Consider the following 22,006-nt stretch of genomic DNA (forward strand, 5'->3'; position numbering starts at 1 on the left):
TGTTTGATTGCCTACAATGGAGCATAAATGTAGGCGGGGTGTAGAATTGACCTCTGACCCGAACCTGACCAGTGTCCAATGGATACGTTACGTTAAAATTGGAGTTTAAGTGCCTGAAATTGAAAATATCTCCATCTCCTGCACTTGCAATGCTTACCATGTTGACCACAAAAATGTCTTGGAGAAATAAATTAGTGTCAGAAATAATAATAATAATTCAACTTTATTGTCATTGCACACATACATGAACAACAAAATGTGATCTTGCAAGCTCCCATGACTGGGAGAAGCAAAGCCGCTGCGTCGGTGTGCGCCGCCATTCCATTTCCACCATTCCTCCTGTCCGACAATCTTCAGCCCACCGCCCGGGCCTGCTCACCAGCCGCTCCTCCCGTGGCTCCTTCCGACCAACCGCCCCTCCTCAGGGCTCCTTCCGTGACCTTCTGCACCTGGTCTTCCCTGATGGTCACCCCTCGATGTACTAACCAGGCCTGGCTTTGCTTAGCTTCCAAGCCTTGCCAGTGACCCTGTCCCTAGTCCCAGGAACAGAGCTTTTTTGAAAGTTAGTGTCGAATCTGCTTCCACTGCCCTTCCAGGCAGCGCATTCCAGATCACAACAACTCGCTGCGTAAAAATAAAATTCTCCTTAATTATCACATCTCTGGCTCTTTTGCCTGGAGTACTGCGTACAGTTTTGGTCTCCTTATTTAAGGAGGGATATACTTGCATTGGAGGCAGTTCAGAGAAGGTTCACTAAGTTGATTCCTGAGATGACGAGGTTGTCTAATGAGGAAAGGTTGCACAGGTTGGGCCTATACTCACTGGTGTTTAGAAGAATGAGAGGTGATCTTATTGAAACATATAAGATTCTGAAGGGGCTTGACAGGGTAGATGCAGAGAGGATGTTTCAGCTCGTGGGGGAATCTAGAACTAGGGGGCATAGTTTCAGAATAAGGGGGCACCCTTAAATCGGAAATGAGGAGGAATTTCTTCTCTCAGAGGGTCGTGAATCTTTGGAATTCTCTGCCCCAGAGAGCTGTGGAGGTGGAGTCATTGAATATATTCAAGGCGGAGATAGACAGATTTTTAAATGGTAAGGGAGTCAAGGGTTATGGGGAGCAGGCAGGGAAGTGGAGTTGAGGCCAAGATCAGATCAGCCATGATCTTACTGAATGGCGGAGCAGGCTCGAGGGGCCGAATGGCCTCCTCCTGCTCATACAGAACATGTTCTTCTGTTCCCAGTTATCTTTGAAAGGTGTTGTGCAAAGCATTCCTCCCCCCTGTGTTTCCCAGACACTGTATGCCGCAATGGGTCACTGCATCCTGGTTATGAGATGGCGATGTTCTGAAGTATAAGCTGTACCACTGTTTCTCCCTTCACGCTGTGCCGAGCCATTTTTCTGGCTGCATCCTTACATAAAGGAGCAATGCCAGTTCCGCACTGATGACGCCGCGCTCATATTACGTTGACTGGGTCTCATCTTTGCACTTGCATTAGCCGGATTATCCGATGTCCAGATAGGGAGATCCAGGAAAGTGCTTAGTCCAGCGCAGGACTGGAGGACTGGGATGCCACTGTCTAAAGTTAAAGGTGTCGGTAGAAAAGAGATGTTTCGGTAGAATTTTCTTGTTAATATTTAATAAGAAGGGGATAGACTTGTGGATCCGATTAACTGTGGGGTTTGGTGGAAACGGAAAGCCGGGGTAGGTTGTAAATAAAGGCCTGGGTAAATTCCTAATGAGAGAAGTCCAGGGTGACATGAAGTTGGTGTGGGAGGAGGCTCGTGTGGAACGTAGACACCAGTTGGGCCGAATGGCCTGTTTCTGTGCTGTAATCTCTGACATGAATCTTGTCATTCATGTGGAAATTACTTATGAAGTAATACTGGGCAGCCTGCTGGTGGCGCTGTCCAGGGAGAGTATAAATATTCGGGCATGGGCCAGCTTGCTCAGGACATTCTTTAACAGGAGCTAGTGAAGGACAACTAGATCTCCATGTTGAAAAACAGTTGATTAAAGCCTTGTTTAATACTCAGACCAAGTGCCTACTAGTTTTCTTACGTCAATCTCTATGTATAAAGGAACAATGTTTCTAGGCTCCTGGTAAGGGAACTGATGGGAGGTTCGGAAGGGCAGGGTAGATGGGCTAACGGTCGTCTGCCAGAAATATTATTTTTACTATGTACTATATTTCTATAGTAGTAAATGGCTCTCGGTGTTTCCCGCGGCCGTTTGATGGATAAAAGGATTTTATTGTGGCTGCACATAGTGACACCGCAAGTCCCGACCAGGATGGAGATGATTGGGTAATTCCTCCCGTCAATCCCGCCTGTTGTAAGTGACTGGGATTGATCACTAATAAATCCAAAAAGGAATTCAGGAGAAACTTCTGTGCCCAGAGAGTGGTTAGAATCGCGACCACAGGAAGTAGCTGAGGCTAATATCATAGATGCATTCAAGGGGAAGCTAGATAAGTACATGAGGGAGAAAGGAATAGAAGGGTATGCTGATAGGGTGAGATGAAGTAGGGGTGGGAGAAGGCTCGTGTGGAGCATAAACACCGGCATGGACCTGTTGGGCTGAATGGCCTGTTTCTGTACTGTAAATACTTTGTAATTTTACCCAGATAATTTGTATTATGTAACGCTCACTCCATTTCGCTGGAGAAATAACCCTGCTTTTATCGGGAGACTTTGCTGTAGTTCTGGTAATGAGTTCTGTTTGCTGTAGTTCGTAGAGACTCTGTTTAAATAGACTCTGTACACTGTTTGCCCCACCTCCAACACACTGGCTAACACAGTGGTGTCAATACACACTCTGATTTTTATGTACAGGATGGCGACAGAGTTGGAAGAGAGGCTTCAAAAACTTGCCTCATTGCACCACCGGCCCTGCTGGTAATCTGGTCCACAATTCGATCACCCTCTTACTAAAAGAAAATGCACCCTATGTTTCTTTTGACACCCCTGGTGACCGGAGCCTGCAACTACATTGTTACAGGCAACTGTTTACATACAGGATTTCCATTCAATATGTTTACATAGGCAGTCACAATGTTGACATGAAGCGTGACCAATAAGTGTGACAACAGGAAGTTGGATGGGAATTTTAATAATATATAAATATATACAAAGGATTCTTTGGGGCAAAGTATATCTCTGTTTATATTGTGGGTGGTGGGGGGTGGTGGAGGGATTAGGCAATAATGGGACATGACACTGTGTCCGCAATGTTGCTCAAAAGTCTGGCTGAGGACCTTGCCACTTGTTAGCCATGGCTCAGTAGATAGCACTCTCGTCTCTGAGTCAGAAGGTTCAATTCCCACAGCTGAGAACTGAGCACAAAATCCAGGCTGTCACTCCCAGTGCAGTGCTGAGGGAGCGCTGCACTTTGAACGTAATAGATCCCGTACCACTATTTTGAAGAAGAGCAGGGGCGTTCTCCCCAGTGTTTTTGGCCGATATTTATCTCTCAGCCAACATCACAAAAAAAGAACAGATGATCTGGTCGTTACCGCATTGCTGTTTGTGGGAGCTTGCTGTGCACAAATTAGCTGCTGCCTTTGACTACAGTACAACAGTGGCTGCACTTCCAAAAAAAAAGTGCTTCGCTGGCTGTGGGACGTCCCGAGGTTGTGGAAGGTGCTATATAAACGCAAGTTCTTTCTTTCTTCTGCTGTGCCTGACCTTGAGGGAAGGAACATGCGGTTCAGCAATGGTGAATGTGCTTCGCCGTGTGGGCAGGCTGTCAACAGCAGTGGAAGTGCAGGGTGGGGGTCCCCCCCTCAGAGGAGTGCTGTAGGGTCTCTGATCTTGACCGGGAATGGGTGGGAAACCTCGCCCCGTCTGAATTCATTAAAACACGCGGTGCCCACATGGCACTTACAACAGCAACTTGCATTTATATAGTGCCTTTAACATCGTAAAATGTCCCCAAGGCTCTTCACAGGAGCGATTATCAAACAAAATTTGACACCGAGCCACATAAGGAGATATTAGAACAGGTGGAGGTAGGCTTTTAAAGAGCATCTTAAAGGAGGCAGAGAGGTTTTAGGGTGGCAGTTCCAGAGCTTAGGGCCCAGGCAGCTGATGGCACGGCCGCCAATGGTGGAGCGACGGAAATCAGGGATGCTCAAGAGGCCAGAATTGGAGGAGTGCAGAGATCTTGGAGGGTGTTAGGGCTGGAGGAGCTTACAGAGATAGGGAGGGTGCGAGGCCACGGAGGGATTTGAAGACAAAGGATGAGGATTTTAAAATCGAGGTATTTCCGGACTGGGCACCAATGTAGGTCAGCGAGCACAGGAGGGTGATTTGTGAACGGGAGCTGGCGGGAGTTAGGATACGGGCAGCAGAGGTCTGGATGAGCTGATGGTTACGGAGGGTGGAAGATGGGAGGCCGGCCAAGAGAGCGTTGGAATAGTCAAGTCTCGAGATAACAAAGGTATGGATGAGGGTTTCAGCAGCAGATGAGCTGAGGCAAGGGGCGGAGATGGGGTGATGCTACGGAGGTGGAAGCAGGCGGTCTTGGTGATGGAGAAGACATGTGGTCAGAAGCTCAGCTCGGGGTCAAACAGGACACCCCAAAGGTCGGCAGCGAGGGGGGGGATCATGGGAGGTCGCTGAAGGTTTTCTTCGTCGGGGGTCCAGAGGGCTTCTCAGGTTCTTTCACTTTCCCTTCATACATCATGATTCTGTGCATAGAGAAAAAAAGCCATGAGGTTAGTCATCATCTTACAGAGAATGACATAGAATTACATGGAATATACGGCACAGAAACAGGCCATTCGGCCCAACCAGTCCATGCTGGCGTTTATGCTGCACTCGCGCCTCATCCCATCTTTCCTCATCTAACTCTATCAGCGTAACTCACTATTCCCTTCTCCCTCATTTGCTTATCTTAGGTTCGCTAAGCAGATCTTGAATCTCAGAAGTATTCTTTGTTTTTTTCTGCCCAAATCATTAGAAGTGAGGTGTGTTATTGCCTTGGGGTGAAAGAAGTTTCACTCCTCCGAGCACCCAGTGTCCCATCAAACACTCCCAGGGCAGGTACAGCAGGGGTTAGATACAGAGTAAAGCTCCCTCTACACTGTCCCATCACACACTCCCAGAGCAGGTACAGCACGGGTTATATACAGAGTGAAGCTCCCTCTACACTGTCCCATCAAACACTCCCAGGGCAGGTACAGCACGGGTTAGATACAGAGTAAAGCTCCCTCTACACTATCCCTTCAAACACTCCCAGGGCAGGTACAGCACGGGTTAGATACAGAGTAAAGCTCCCTCTACACTGTCCCTTCAAACACTCCCAGGGCAAGTACAGCACGGGTTATATACAGAGTGAAGCTCCCTCTACACTGTCCCATCAAACACTCCCAGGGCAGGTACAGCACGGGTTAGATACAGAGTGAAGCTCCCTCTACACTGTCCCTTCAAACACTCCCAGGGCAGGTACAGCACGGGTTAGATACAGAGTAAAACTCCCTCTACACTGTCCCATCAAACACTCCCAGGGCAGGTACAGCATGGGTTAGATACAGAGTAAAGCACCCTCTACACTGTCCCATCAAACACTCCCAGGGCAGGTACAGCACGGGTTAGATACAGTGGCCCAGAAATTCGGGTCGGGGGCTTCCCGCGGGTACAAGCCCCCGACCTGCACTTACCTTGTGCGCCGGCCGTTGAGCTGTGGGCCCCGTGGAATACCGATCCGGGGCCTGGTCCAGCTGCCAGCGCGCAGTGCTTGCGTATCCCAGGGGCGCAGTTAGTTCGATGCGTCCCCTGGGATCACGTGGGCCATGGGCAGCCAATCGGAGCAGGGAATGCTCCATTCATAAGTCTGACAGGAAGAACTGTCAAGACTTATATATACTACGGCCCCAAAATAGCACTAAACATTCAAATAAATTTTAAAAAACATCACATTTTTTAAATAAACTATAAATTACATGAAATAACTATTTTAAACAATAATTTAAATTTTTGAAAAAAATAATTTTATATTCTAACGGGGCTAAAAATAAGCTTACCTTGCTTTAAAGTATTTTAAAATAATAAACCTGTGGAAAAAATGTTTTAATTTTAATTAATTCACCACTTACCTTGTAAAAAGCAGGCCTTACGCCTGCTTTTTACATTTCTAAATCCTGCAGGCTTACGATCCCGGAGAAACCTGTAAAAAAAACATAAGTTCGATGCGCACGTGCATCCTCCCCCACGCACGCGTTCGACCTCTGGACCTCTTCGTTCAGAGGAACGGAAGTGCCGGGTTCCCGCGCATGCGCAGTGCATGCAGGAAACCGGCACTTCCATCGGGCCTACGGGTGAGTACCCCATGCGTACTCACCCGTGGAGACCCAAATTTCTAGGCCAGTGTAAATCTCACTCTACACTGTCCCATCAAACACTCCCAGGGCAGGTACAGCATGATTTAGATACAGAGTAAAGCTCCCTCTACACTGTCCCATCAAACACTCCCAGGGCAGGTACAGCACGGGTTAGATACAGAGTAAACTGACTTGCAAATTTTGGTCATGCAGCAGATGTAATGCAGATTATTCCCAGGGAGCCACTATGACGGATTCCTCAGAGCGGGCTGTTTGAGGAGCCAAGGCAGTTTGAAAGCTACCCAGTAAGGTGACTCCTTTCCTGTAAGCGCTGGGACAAGCTGGCTCTGCTACTGTCACCCTGTAAATCACTGAGTGAATGATGGAACCATGGGCACACAGTGCAGCAGTGCCACCAGCTGGCGGGATCACGGTACTCCAACCGGGATTGGAGGATGAGGGGGGAAAAACTCTGGCGTGGAGTTTCCGCTCGATTGCGCTGGTTTTTTCGCCGTAGTTCGCCCGATAGCGGCGTAACCGGATCACGGAATTTTAAGCACAAATTGCGTTCAGCGCAACTCGGGTTTCCGCGATCTGTTGCGCTATTTTTAAAAACATTTGCTATCGCTCTAGAAACTGGCCCCATCGACAAAACTGGCCAGGTCCCCAGGCTGAATTAATCACCAGTGGGAATTTCCGCCAATTGAGCTCATTTACGGGCCTTCGAGGAGGCTCCAAAAATTAAGCTGGTTCTTTTGGGCGCAAGGGCACTAACAGGTACGTTTTGAAAGAATTATTTTTTTAATTTACTAATGAACTGACTACTGTAACCCAATCTAACTAGAAATAGTTTTGTAAATATTTTAAAAGTCATTTTCAGTGATTTAAAATTGGATTACTCACAGATGCTGGATTGACACTGTGATTAATAATGCTTATTTTTTGTGATAAACCCATTTTCAGCTGGATTAAGCAAAATGCACTAAGTTACCACTGTCAAATATATCAAGGAATATTTTTTAAAGCAAATTTTTAAATTTTGAATTACTTTTTAAAACGCCGCCCGATTGCGCTGGTTCACGGGAGGTTTTGCGTCCGGTGATATGCAAATGAGTTTGAGCGGAAACTCCGGGAAGAAAACCACTTTTCTCCTCCAGCCCTACAACCCTCCGAGATCTCCGCGCTCCTCTAATTCTGGCCTCATGCGCATCCCCGGTTTTAATCACTTCGATATTGGTGGCCGTGCCTTCAGCTGTCTGGGCCCTAAGCTCTGGAATTCCCTCCCTAAACCTCTCCTCTCTCTCTCTCCTCCTTTAAGAGGCTGTTTAAAACCTACCTCTCTGACCAAGCTTTTGGTCACCTGTCCTAATATCTTCCTTATGTGGTGGCAAATTTTGTTTGATAATACCCGTGAAACGCCTTGGGATGACGTTTTATGATGTTCATTGCGTTATATAAATGCATGTTGTTGTGGTTGGGGCAACAATAGAGCTGATACGATTGTCCTCAGTGTCAGTTGGCTAGGGAGGAGCCCGATCGTCCAGGCTTAAGGACATAAGGAACAGGATCAGCAGTCGGCCCCTCGAGCCTGCTCCGCCATTCAATAAGATCATGTCTGATCTTCTACCTCAACTCCACCTTCCGTACTGTCCTCATACCCCTTGATACCCTTAATATCCAAAAATCTATCGATCTCTGTCCTGAATATACTCAACGACGGAGCCTCCACAGCCCTCTCGGGTAGAGAATTCCAAAGGTTCATCAGCCTCTGAGTGACGAAATTTCTCCTCATCTCAGTCCTAAATGGCCGACCCCTTATTCCGAGACTGTGACCCCTGGTTCTAGACTCTCCAGCCAGGGGAAACATCCTCCCTGCATCTACCCTGTCAAGTCCTGTAAGAATTTTACATATTTCAATGAGATCACCTCTCATTCATCTCAACTCTAGGGAACATAGGCCTAGTCTACTCAATCTCTCCTCATAGGACAATCCCCTCCATCCCAGGAATTGGTCTGGTGAACTTTCGTTGCACTCCCTCTCTGGCAAGTATATCCTTCCCTAGGTAAGTAGACCAAAATTGTACACAGTGCGCCAGGTGTGGCCTCACTAGGGCCCTATATAATTGTAGTAAGACTTCTTTACTCTTATACTCAAATCCCTTTGAAATAAAGGCCAACGTACTATTTGCTTTCCTAATTTCCTTAAGGCTTCGTGTTGCTGATCGCTACCTAGTGGCTTCCACTGCACCATTCACGTTAGACTGGCTGCCCTGTTTCCTACATTACAACAGTACAAGCTGTTCAAAAAGTACCTCGTTGGTTGTAAAGCACTTTGGGACGTCCTGAGTTTGCGAAAGGTGCTCTATGAATTCAAGTCGGTGCAGCAGGTGGTTAAGAAGGCAAATGGTATGTTGGCCTTCGTAGCGAGAGGATTCGAGTACAGGAGCAAGGATGTCTTGCTGCAGTTGTACAGGGCCTTGGTGAGACCACATCTTGAGTATTGTGTACAGTTTTGGTCGCCTTATCTGAGGAAGGATGTTCTTCCCATGGAGGGAGTGCAGCGAAGATTCACCAGACTGATACCTGGGATGGCAGGAATGACGTATGAGGAGAGATTTGGTCGATTGGGCTTATACTCGCTGGAGTTTAGAAGAATGAGAGGGGATCTCATTGAAACTTATAACATTCTAACAGGACTAGACAGACTTGATGCAGGAAGGATGTTCCCGATGGTGGGGGAGTCCAGAACCAGGGGTCACAGTCTAAGGATAAGGGGTAGGCCATTTAGGACAGAGATGAGGAGGAATTTCTTCACCCAGAGAGTGGTGAACCTGTGGAATTCTCTACCACAGAAGGCAGTTGAGGCCAATTCATTAAATATATTCAAGAAGGAGTTAGATATATTTCTTAAGGCTAAAGGGATCAAGGGATATGGGGAGAAAGCAGGGACCGGGTACTGAATTTGGATGATCAGCCATGATCTCATTAAATGGCGGAGCAGGCTCGAGGGGCCGAATGGCCTATTCCTGCTCCTATCTTCTATGTTTCTAATCTCTCCTTATGTGGCTTGGTGTCACGTTTTGTTTGATAATCGCTCTGTGAAGCAACTTGGGACGTTTTTCTACTTTAAAGGTGCTAAATAAATACAAGTTGTTGTTGTTGAAAAGGGACTTACATTTTGGCAATAGCAGACCGCTTTCCCAGCATCAGTTTCACGAAGGCGCAGTATGAGATGGTCTCGCTCATGTCTCCCGTCACCTCCTTTATCATTTTCTTCAGTTCCAGGTGGGTCTTGGCCGCTCCGAGCTTTTCCAGCATTCTTTTCAGCCCCATGATATCTGAGTGAGAGGAGGGGAGGAAGATTTGACATGGTGTTGGAATGACGCAACCTCACTCGCATCCGATCTCTGACACCTCCTGGACCTCTGAGGGCTCTGAGTTTCCCTTGCTCCTGGTCCTCGTCCAGTGACTCCCGTTGAAAAATGCATCGCCGGGTATAGAGTTCTGCCTCAGCTGCGATGACCCCATGATCAAGTAGCCCGGTGACACCCATTGTGGGATATGGTGACTCCCCAAAGACTTTCCATCATCTAAAAGGCACAGATCGGGAGTGTGATGAATTACTCTCCACTTGCCTGGATGAGTGCAGCTCCAACAACACTCAAGAAGCTCCACAGCACCCAGGACAAAGCAGCCCGTTTGATTGGCACTCCTCGTAGAAGGACAAGGGCAGCAGGCACTTGGGAACACCACCACCTCCAAGTCACACACCATCCTGACTTGGAATAATATCGCCGATCCTTCATCGTCGCTGGGCCAAAATCCTGGAACTCCCTCCCTAAGAGCACACTGTGGGAGTACCTTCACCACAAGGACTGTAGCAGTTCAAGAAGGCGGCTCACCACCACCTTCTCAAGGCAATTAGGGATGAGCAATAAATGCCGGCCTTACCAGCGACGCCCACATATGAACATACGGACATAATAACAATGACGGACACGTAAAGACCATCTGGTCCATCCAGTCTGTCCCACGCAATTGCGATACCTTGTGTAGCACAACATACACTCTCCACCCCACCCCAAACCATGTGATCTCCTGGGAGAGGCAAAAAAACAGATTAAAAAACTCAGGCCAATTTGGGGGAAGAAAATCTAGGAAATTCCTTTCCGAACCATCTAAGAGATCACTCTGGCCCTGAATTCCCTGCAGTACCTACCTTCTGTAAGAGGTGATCTCCACCCCAGCCAGAAACAGATCCAGCTCTTGCTTGAAGGAATTCAGCGAGTCCGTGTCCATCACCCGACACGGCAGCCTGTTCCAGAGATCCACTATTCTCTAGGAAAAGAACCATCTCCTGACATCTAACCTAGATCTAGGCTTCTACAACTTAAATTTGTGACCCCTGGTCCTGCCTAACCTGTTTAATTGAAATAAACTGCCAGCTGGAACGCAATCTATTCCCTTCATTATCTTATAAACCTCAATCAGATCCCCCCTAAGGTATAGAGTCCCAACTCTTTTAACCTATCTTGGTAATTAAGATGCTTTAGACTGGGAATTAGTCCAGTGGTTCCTCCTCTGCACCTTTTCCAAAGCCTCACTATCACTCACCATGTGAGGAGACCAAAACTGGACACAGTATTCCAAGTGCGGCCCGACTAAGTTCTTGTACAAGGACAGAACAGTATGCCTCGTCTTGTACTCAATTGTCCTATGGATACACCCCAACACCCTATTTGCTCTAGCTATTGCTACACGACATTGCTCATGTATTTTTAAGGATGTATGCACTAGAATGCCCAAATCTCTTTCTATCTCCACCATCTTTAATGCCTTTCCCTGAAGGGTGTATGAATGTTGAGCATTTGCCTTGCCCACATGCATAACACGTATCTAAGTTATACATCCATTTTCCAGACTTGAACCCAATCTCCCAACACATCAAGATCTGCCTGAAGCAGACCAGCATCATCTACAGTTCTAACACTTGCACAGATCTTGGTATCATCTGCAAATTTGCAGATTGTGCCCCCAACACCTACATCCAGATCATTAATAAAAATAGTAAAGAGCAACGGTCCCAACACTGAATCCTGTGGGACACCACTGGTGAGCAGTCTCCAAACAGATCCAAATCCATCTACAACTACTTTTTGCCTACGTCCTGGCAGCCAGTACTGAATCCAGCTCAATATATTACCACTAATACCAGAGGCTTCGATCTTCTAGAGAAGCCTCTTATGTGGTACCTTATCAAAAGCTTTTTGGAAATCTAAGTAGACAATGTCTACTGGACTTCCCTCATCCACCAACTTTGTAACTTCTTCAAAATATAGAATTAGATTTGTAAGACATGACCTGCTTTTTATGAAGCCATGTTGGGTGTCCCTAATATGTCCCTCTCTATCCATGTATTCATATCATAATTGCATCACTAATGATTCCTTCAAGCATCTTGCCTATTACTGATGTTAAACTAATGGGCCTATAGTTACCTGGGTCTGTCTTGTCACCTTTTTTAAAGATGGAGACTACATTAGCCTCCTTCCAGTCTATAGGAACCATTCCAGAGTGCAGTGAGCTACTAAAAATACAGGCTAGGGGCTGGCACAGCACATGCCCCATCTCCCCGAGGACTCTCGAGAGAATATCATCTGGCCCGGCTGCTCCATCTACTTTCAAGTTCTTAATTCTTTCTAAAACAATGTGTTCATTTATGTTACTACTCGTTTTGTTAGTAACGTTGGGCCAGAAATTCGGGTCCCCACGGGTGAGTACGCACGGGGTACTCATGCGTAGGGCCAACGACAGTGCCAGTTTCGTGCATGCACTGCGCACGCGCTGGAAACCAGAACTTCCGTTCCCTTGAAGGAAGGGGTTCACAGGTCGAACGTGTGCACCGGAGAGGCAGCGCGTACGCCTGGAACTTCCGTTTTTTTACAGGTTTCTCCGGGAGGGTAAGCCTCTAGCAGCTGCGCGTTTAAAAAACAGTCGCAGGGCCTGCTTTTAACAAGGTAAGTGGTGAATTAAGTAAAATTAAAACATTTTTTCCACAGGTTTATTATTTTTAAATAATTTAAAGAAAGGTAAGTTTATTTTTAGCCCCGTTAAAAACTGTAATTAATTTTTTCAAAAATTTAAATTATTGTTTAAAATAGTTATTTTATGTAATTTAGTTATTTTAAAAATGTGATTTAAAAAAAAATGTATTTGAAGTTTTAGTTAGGTTTTGAGGGTGATCCCTATTCATAGATTTGACAGGTCTTCCTGTCAAATCTATGAATAGAGATTCCCTGTGACGATTGGCTCTCCATGGCCCACGTGATCCCGGGGGACGCTGTGATCTAACTGCACCCCTGGGATACGCAAGCACTGCGCGCCGGCAGTTGGAGGAGGCCCAGGATCGGTGTCCCACGTGGGCCCACAGCACAACTGCAGGCGCGCTAGTTAAGTGCAGGTCGGGGGCTTGCACCCGCGGGAAGCCTCCTGTTGTGTCCGTGTATAATAAGGCACAGACTGCAGGAGAATGGTACAACAGGTGTTTACTCAACGTGGTTCACACTGGAACTGATCTGTACAGATTACTACTCAGTGCTATATACAGGTGTGGTCACTGCCGGTACTGCAGTATACATGAGCTGTAAAAGATAGTTCCCCCCTTAAAGGTATATACATTACACCTCCGACCCAAATTTCTGGCTCGTTATTAAATTCTAATAGTTGAGCATCATAGATCCAATATATGATTATCCCGAGTTACTTCATTAACATGTTGAATCAGGAAACAGTCTTGTACATTTTTGACAAATTTTTCAGCTGCACTGCCCGCCACAACAGCGGGTGAACCATCGTGCCACTGAATGCCAGGAAATCACATCCTGTGAATTAATACATTTTACAAAATGGTCGTGTTGTAGTCAAGGTGCTAAACTAGTAACCCAAAGATCATGACTTCAAATTTCAAACCATGGCATTCTTGATCACATCTGTTCATTCATAAGCCATAAAAGCTGCCAGAGAGTTGTTAACACCCAACTGGTTTACTGATGCCCATTCAGAGAAGAAAACGTACCACCCCTGCGCAGCCTGGGCTCGATCTACAAAACGTGGCCGACTGTTAATGGTGCTGGCAAGTGGCCTCGCAATATCACTCTTATGTTAAGGGAGAAGGCCCAACACCTTCCTCAGGGCAACTAGAGATGGGCATTAACGGCAAGCTTGCCAGTGTCACCCACAACCCGAGAACAGATTAAAAAGTGACTCACGGATGAGGGATTGTGATAGCGCAGACAGGGAGAAGCTGTTACCACTGGCAGGAGGGTGGGTAACCAGAGGACGCAGATTTAAGATAATTGGCAAAAGAACCAGGGGAGATGAGGAGAATTTTTTTTACGCAGCGACTTGTTGTGATCTGGAACGCGCTGCCTGAAAGTGCGGTGGAAGCAGATTCAATAGTCACTTTCAAAAGGGAATTGGATAAATACCTGAAAAGGAAATGTTTGCAGGGCTATGGGGAAAGAGCAGGGAGGAGTGGGGCTAATTGGAGAGCTCTTTCAAAGAGCCAAATGGCCTCCTTCTGTGCTGTATCATTGTATGATTCTATGTGAAGACGAGTTGGAAAGACAAAGGTTGAATCAAGCAAGGGCTCCAAAATGGAAAGGAAAGAGGTTGAATTGGAACTGGAGAGGCCTATAGCAACATCTGAGAGATAGCTGAGTTCCAAAGGTATCCAAGTCAATTTTCAGACTGGGGCGGGGATGGGGGTGCTGGGTGGTAGAGGGCCTGAAGAGCCCAGGAAAAAAGATGAAATACTGTTCCTGAAATGGAGAATTCTCAAAGTTTGAGTGGTGTTCACTGAGGCACTTGTGAAATGATGGTGGGAAGGTATTGTGCAGGATGCCAGTTACAGGGAGAGGGAGCTCAAATGGCTTTCACTAGGTCTGGCGATTACTGAGAGATGTAAAACTTACCAAGGTCTCCCTGGTTATTGAGGTCGAACTCCATATATTTCTCTGGAAAGCAATGCAAACAAAAAAAAGGATTAACTGTGATTCAGCGATAATGAAATATTTGCATCAAATTTTAATCTAACCCGCCCTGGTTCAAGCTGGATGTCCAGTTTAGACCCTGCCCAATTTTACATTGAATTTAAAGCAGTGAAACAGGCCATTCAGCCCAACTGGTCTGTGCCGGTGTTTCTGCTCCACACGAGCCTCCTCCCACTCTATCTCTATTACCATCTATTCCTTTCTCCCTCAGGTACTCATCTAGCTTCCCCTCTGCTTTTCATTGACTTCAATAGAGTGTGAAATCGAGCGCGGTGTGAAATGATTATCCAACCTGAACTCAAAAGCTTGGCCAAAGAGGTAGGTTCTAAGGACCGACAATTAAAGGAGGAGACAATTACGACAATTGTGATGAGCAAACAGGGATGAGGCACTTCAGTTCCGTGGATAGACTGGAGAGGTTGGGGTTGTTCTCCTTGGAGCAGAGAAGGTTGAGAGGATATTTGATAGAAGTGTTCAAAATCATGTAGGGTCTAGACAGAGTAGATAGAGAGACACTGTTCCCATTGGTGGAAGGGTCGAGAACCAGAGGACACGGATTTAAGGTGTTTGGCAAAAGAACCAAAGGCGACATGAGGAAAAACCTTTTTACGCAGCCAGTGGTTAGGATCCACACCTGGAGTACTGTGTGCAGTTTTGGTCTCCTTACCTAAGAAAGGATATACTTGCCATAGAGGGAGTGCAGCGAAGGTTCACCAGACTGATTCCTGGGATGGCAGGACTATCGTATGAGGAGAGAGTGGGTCGACTAGGCCTGTATTCACGAGAGTTTAGAAGAATGAGGGGATCTCGTGGAAACGTATAAAATTCTGACAGGGCTAGACAGACTGGATGCAGGGAGGATGTTTCCCCTGGCTGGGGGGCGCTAGAACGAGGGGTCACAGTCTCAGGATACGGGGTAGGACATTTAGGACTGAGATGAGGAAAAGTTTCTTCACTCAGAGGGTGGTGAACCTGTGGAATTCCCTACCACAGAAGGCTGTGGAGGCCAAGTCACTGAATATATTTAAGAAGGAGATAGATAGATTTCTAGACACAAAAGGCATCAAGGGGTATGGGGAGAGAGTGGAAGGTGGAGTTGAGGTAGAATTGGATAAGTACCTGAAAGAAATTTTTTAGCAGGGCTACGGTGAAAGGGCGGGGGAGTGGGTCTAGCTGAAGTGCTCTTGCAGAGAGCCGGCACGGGCTCGACGGGCTGAATGGCCTCCTTCTGTGCTGCAACCATTCTATGATTCTATGAGAGAGGTAGCGAGGCAGAGAGGTTTCGGGAGGGAATTCCAGAGCGTAGCGCCTTGGCAGCTGAAGGCACGGCCGCCAGTGGTGGAGCGATTAAAATCGGGGGGATGCGCAAGAGGCCAGGATTGGAGGAGTGCAGAGATCTCGGAGGGTTGTAGGGTTGGAGGAGGTTACAGAGATAGGAAGAGGGGAGATGCTATTGAAGGGATTTGCAAACAAGGATGAGAACTTGAAAACTGAGGCGTTGCCAGACTGGGAGCCAATGTAGATCAGCGAGCACAGGGGGTGAAGGGTGAACGGGACTTGGTGTGAGTTAGGGTACGGGCAATGGGTAATCCTCTGAGACCTGTTATGAGGGAAACTACAACTATATGTGAGGGAGGCCATCACTCTTTCCCTGCACCCTTTGGGCAGCAACTTAATGAAGCCCACTCCCATCCCCACTCCCGCACAGGTTAAAACCCATTGACACCGCCCGTCTCCCCAGGTTAAAAACTCATATCAATAGTGCAGCGGGCATTGTACATCAATGAGCAGAAGAGTTACGTTTGAAAGCTCTGAGTTTATCTTCCAGGTGTGGATCAGTGTTGTACTTGGGGTCCTCCAGGAAGTCCTACAAAAGGAAAAGTACCTCAGTCACCATAGGAACCAAAGTTTGAGAGGAAAACGTAGCATTGTTGTACAAGCTTTACTTAAGTTATTACATGACCTTTCCCCCACTCCTTGAATTTTGTACTCATCAAGGTCAAGGCTGCCAGTGATGGGAAATAGAGCGTCACAGTTCAGGCAAACATTCTCAACAACAACAGCAACTTTAATTTGTATTGTGTAGGAATTGACGAATTCCAACAAATAACGGAGATCGACACAGGAGAACAATTGAACAGGTCTTTACTCAACAGAGACGCCACGAGGACTGCTTGGGCAGCCCCGTGGTTTGCGATGTGTCGTCATCATGTTTGCCCGCGTTTTCCCGCGCTCTTAAAGGGGCCATGCCCCGTACATGCAAACTCTATATACAAAACACAGTAATGCCTAACACAATGGCACAGGTTTAGGCTGGTGTTAGAACATCATTAAAGAGAATGATATACAGTTAACCAGAGTCATTCAGTGGTTCTGCCACATGCGCCCCCCCAGAATTCGCTTTAACGGCCAAAGTCAAACGGTGAGGGGGTCTGACAAGCCTGTCAGAATGACTCCTGTACTCTCGAGGCGGAGGCTGCTGGGCGGCTGGCGGTCTGGCGGGCGGTCGCACTTGGTCTGCCATAACGACGATGGGTGGCCAACTGCGTCTCGGCGGTTGTGCTGTCTCGACGGGGCGGACGAGGTCTAAATGTGCTGGCCTTGAGCGGATCCCTATGCGCGACATGGCGAATAAAAACGTATTCAGCCTTGTGAAGCTCTGTGGGAACGTGTGACCTCTGTAGCCCATGGTGCGAAGCGGGCACCGCGAAACGGGTGATCCAGGAGGAAATGAACGTGGGTCTTGTCAGGTCGGGAAATGTGCCGAGCAGGCGCGCGAACTCATCAGGAGTCAAAAATGCACAGGAGATTGTGCGTGACGTAGTGTTACTGCGGTAACACGGAAGAGCAGTAAAAGTTGCTGCGTTGACGAGCCGCCGGTTCCTAATGTCGACCAGGGGGCTGTTGGCACACAGGAAAGCCGCGCTGAGGAGGGCCGGGAAACTCTATTGGCCGCTTCAAGGGTGGGGCTGTGATTCCCCGTCTACACATTGAGGGCAGTCGCGGGGTGCCCGTCTTATGGGGAAAACTGCAGGGAGGGCGGCAAGACTTCGTCTTCGTGCCGAATTGCACGTGGTAGAAAACACAGCCCAGCAGGCTGACGAGCTGGGGCGGCGTCTGCGGGGGGTGAGTCCTCGTGGCATCCCCGCCGAGGGTTTCATACTTGCACTCCGTTGGGGGGTTTACGAGGAGGCTGACGATCCGAGAGGCGGTAGAGCTGTCGAGTGCGGAGACCACATAAAGATACGTGGTCTGATCCGCATCGATGTTCCTCAGGGCGAACTGGGCCTCGACCTGAATAAACCACGAGGGCGCTTGCTGCTCCCAGAGCTGCGGTAGCGTTAGCGAAACGGTGTTTGCTTCCATGCTGTGCTCTTCTTTTGTGAAAACGTTCACAAAAATCGGGGTCACCAATGTAGGAATTGACGAATTCCAACAAATGACGGAGATCGACACAGGAGAACAATTGAACAGGTCTTTACTCAATGGAGACGCCATGAGGATTGCTTGGGCAGCCCCGTGATTTGCGACGTGACGTCATCACGTTTGCCTGCGTTTTCCCGCGCTCTTAAAGGGGCCACGCCCCGTACATGCAAACTCTATATACAAAACACAGTAATGCCTAACACAATGGTACAGGTTTAGGCTGGTGTTAGAACATCATTAAAGAGAATTATATACAGTTAGCCAGAGTCATTCAGTGGTTCCGCCACAATAGCACCTTTAACGTAGTAATGTAGTAAAAGCACCATCTACAAGGTACAAGTAAGGAGTGTGATGGAATACTCTCCACTTACCTGGATGAGTGCAGCTCCAACAACACTCAAGAAGCTCAACACCATCCAGGACAAAGCAGTTTGCTTGATTGGCACCCCCTCCACCACCTTAAACATTCACTCCCTCCACCACCAGTGTACCGTGGCTGCAGTGTGTACCATGTGTACCATCTACAAGATGCACTGCAGCAACTCGACAAGGCTTCTTTGGCAGCACCTCCCAAACCCGCGACCTCTTCCACCTAGAAGGACAAGGGCAGCAGGCGCATGTGAACACCATCACCTGCAAGTTCCCCTCCAAGTCACACACCATCCTGACTTGAAAATATATCGCCGATCCTTCATCGTCGCTGGGTCAAAATCCTGGAACTCCCTCCCTAACAGCACTGTGGGAGTACCTTCAGCACACGGACTGCAGCGGTTCAAGATGGCGGCTCACCACCACCTTCTCAAGGGCAATTAGGGATGGGCAATAAATGCCCACATCCCATGAATGAATTAAAAAAACGTCCCGAGGCACTTCATAGATGCGATTATCAGACAAAATTTGGCGGGCAGTCGATGCAATATTGCTGGTTTTGTGCTACCTCTCAAGTTGGATTTCTACCCCCATGACTTGTTGCGCCATCCCCTTATCTAACTCATCCTCTCCCATCATCTCCAAACTGTGGGGCTCCTCACTTCCCTCAGTCATACTTCCTTTCTACAATCTTCAGGCTTCTGAAACCGAAGCCTGACCTCATCTAACCACAGCACCTTGATTTGCCTCACCTCCGTGGCCTCGCACCCTCCCTATCTCCGTAACCACCTCCGGCCCTACCAACCGGTGATAGTGGAGACAGACAGATTTTTGAATGATAAGGGAGTCAAGGGTTATGGACAGTGGGCAGGGAAGTGGAGTTGAGGCCAAGATCAGATCAGCCATGATCTAATTGAATGGCGGAGCAGGCTCGAGGGGCTGAATGGCCTAATCTTGCTCCTACGTCTTCTGTTCTTAGGTTCTTAACACTCGGAGACCTCTGCTGGGTTTCATTTGATGTTACCTTTACAAAGGCACATGGTTTTTTAATATTCTGTGTTCCTGTTCGAAGTGTTAGTTTTTAACACTTTACTTGGGTCATTCCATTGTGTTTCTCCCAAACTCCAGACCCTCTGGAAGCACCAAACTGCTATTTCAATAGGGCCATTGTTTTAGTATTTTTAACCGATTCCCATTTCAAGGCCGTGGTGTTTACAACTTTTGTTATCAAACCATCCCATCTCAGGTGCCTGTTTGCACAGCTTGTGTTGTTGAGACTTTAGATTTTTAAATCCAGTATATCATGTTTTAATAATATCAAAAATCTGTTCATAGGATGGTGTATCTCTTGGAATATGGCTTTTTCCTTTACAACTTGGCCTCCACAGCCTTCTGTGGTAGAGAATTGCACAGGTTCACCACCCTTTGAGTGAAGACATTTCTCCTCATCTCAGTCCTAAATGTCCTACCCAGTACCCTGAGACTGTGACCCCTCGTTCTAGAACCCCCAGCCAGCGGAAACATCCTCCCTGCATCCTGCCTTTCTAGTCCTGTCAGAATTTTATACGTTTCAATGAGGTCCCCTCTCATTCTCCTAAACTCCAGCGAATACCATGCTAAAGGTACTCTATAAATGCAAGTTGTTGTTGTGCTACCTTGTTCAACCTTGATGTTGTCCTGCATTGTTGCCCCTACTCTGCACTTAGAGTTTCCTCCCATCCAAAAGGACCTACTTCTGGCAGTCAGTAACACAAACATTCACTCTCTCTCTCGCTCTATTTTAAGCTGTTACACTCTGCTGTGCTTTTAAGTTTTGATTCCGTCCTCTTCCATGCAATCGATCGACACTTGCCCTACATTTAGCAGCAGGCGTAAGACACAGCGGGCGGGTCAGATCCACTACGCACTCACACATTAGCCACACAGGAAATGAACTGCTTGGCCTGTGTGGCAGCAGCGATCGCTCTTGCCTGAGAAGTAGGCCATGCAGCCAGGCGAGAGAGCATGTAACATAGAGAGGAGAGGTCAAGTCCGTGCGGTCGAACTCTTGTACTATATTGTAGCAGCTCCCAGGTGTGCCAGCCGTGGCCCTGTGGGTAGTACTCTTGCTTCCAAGTCAGACGGTTGTGGGTTCAAGTCCCACTCCAGGAGAACCTTGGGCACATAATCTAGGCCAACACTCCCACTGCAGTTGAAGGGGGTGCTGTACGGTCGGAGGTGCTCCATTCAGATGAGATGTTTAAACTGAGGCCCCCTCTGCCCTCTAAGATGGATTTAAAAGATCCCACGCCCACTATTATAGAATCATTACAGCATAGAAGGAGGTCATTCGGCCCATCGAAGAGCAGAAGCAAAATACTGCGGAAGCTAGAAATCTGAAATAAAAACAGAAAATGCTGGAAGTACTCAGCAGGTCAGGCAGCATCTGTGGAGAGAGAAACTGTTTCTCTCTCCACAGATGCTGCCTGACCTGCTGAGTACTTCCAGCATTTTCTGTTTTTCTTGCGGCCAGCAATCCAGTTAGTCCCGCTCCCCCGCTCTTTCCACATATCCCTGCAATTTATCCAACTCCCTTTTGAGGGCTACTATTGAATCTGCCTCCACCACCCGATCAGGCAGCGCATTCCAAATCCTAACCACTCGTTGCGGAGAAACGTTTTTCCCCATGTCGCCCCAGGTTCTTTTGCCAATCCCCTTAAATCTGTGCCCCCTGGTTATCGACCCTTCAGCCAGTGGAAACAGTTTCTCCTTAGTTACTCCAGCGAAACCCTCCATGATTTTAAACACCTCCATCCAATCTCCTCTTTGCCTTCCGAAGGAGAACAGTTTTGCGGAGGAGCAGGGGAGTTCTCCCCGGTGTCCTGCCCGATATTTACCCTTCAACCAACGTCACTAAAAACAGATTATCTGGTCATTGCCATTTGTGGGAGCAGATCGAAAGAAATACAGAAAGAGAGAGAGAGAGAAAGAACAAAGTTGAATTTATATAGTGTAGGAAATATCTGATTTGTTTAAGTGTAAATAATGTTCCTCTGACCCTTGTGAAATATTCATGAAAGCTTCTCGTCCCACTCGGCTACACAGCCAGCAGTTACTCACATCCCCCTGCTCCATGGCAGAGTAGGGAACGTGCTTCCTGCCTGGTCTCAGCTGCTGTGCACTGACAGGAAGTTTAGTAAACCCCACAGCTCTCTAGATTCTGAGCATTTGAGACACAGGAACTGAAAGATGTCATGGTTAATTCGGCTGATTTTGTAAACCCTGCAGCCCAGGGTCTAGATCATCTGTAAAGGCAAATGGGGAGAGGTGGGTGAGAGGGTTAATCCCCTCCGCTGGGAACAGGCTGACTGGTGTCTGACTGTGAATGGGGAGAGGTGGGTGAGAGGGTTAATCGCCTCCGGTGGGAATGGGCTGACTGGTGTCTGACTGTGAATGGGGAGAGATGGGTGAGAGGGTTAATCCCCTCCGCTGGGAAAAGACTGCCCCTTAGTCTGACGGTGAATAGGGAGAGGTGGGTGAGAGGGTTAATCCCCTCCGCTGGTAACATGCTGCCCAGTGTCTGACTGTGAATGGGGAGAGGTGGGTGAGAGGGTTAATCGCCTCCGCTGGGAATGGGCTGACTGGTGTCTGACTGTGAATGGGGAGAGATGGGTGAGAGGGTTAATCCCCTCCGCTGGTAACATGCTTCCCAGTGTCTGACTGTGAATGGGGAGAGGTGGGTGAGAGGGTTAATCCCCTCCGCTGGGAAAAGACTGCCCCTTAGTCTGATTGTGAATGGGGAGAGGTGGGTGAGAGAGGTAATCCCCTCCGCTGGGAAAAGACTGCCCGGTGTCTGACT

At 47.8% G+C, this 22,006-nt stretch overlaps 1 protein-coding gene across 1 annotated transcript in view; it reads right to left on the reverse strand.

The window, feature by feature from the left end:
- Nucleotides 1-204: 204 nt before the first annotated feature.
- The window catches only part of LOC147096003 (allograft inflammatory factor 1-like), a 64,784-nt gene continuing 42,982 nt past the window's right edge, over nucleotides 205-22,006 (reverse strand). The window contains exons 3-6 of the mRNA XM_085974968.1: nucleotides 16,174-16,240; nucleotides 14,296-14,337; nucleotides 9,498-9,660; nucleotides 205-4,690 (exon numbers count right to left, since the gene is read on the reverse strand). Coding sequence (XP_085831094.1) covers nucleotides 4,606-4,690; nucleotides 9,498-9,660; nucleotides 14,296-14,337; nucleotides 16,174-16,240 — 357 coding nt within the window. The 3' untranslated portion in view covers nucleotides 205-4,605. The remainder of the gene's footprint in view (nucleotides 4,691-9,497; nucleotides 9,661-14,295; nucleotides 14,338-16,173; nucleotides 16,241-22,006) is intronic.

Source organism: Somniosus microcephalus, unplaced genomic scaffold, assembly GCF_052327205.1.
Source record: "Somniosus microcephalus isolate GS21.2 unplaced genomic scaffold, FLI_Smic_1.0 unresolved_chr1, whole genome shotgun sequence".
Taxonomy (NCBI): domain Eukaryota; kingdom Metazoa; phylum Chordata; class Chondrichthyes; order Squaliformes; family Somniosidae; genus Somniosus; species Somniosus microcephalus.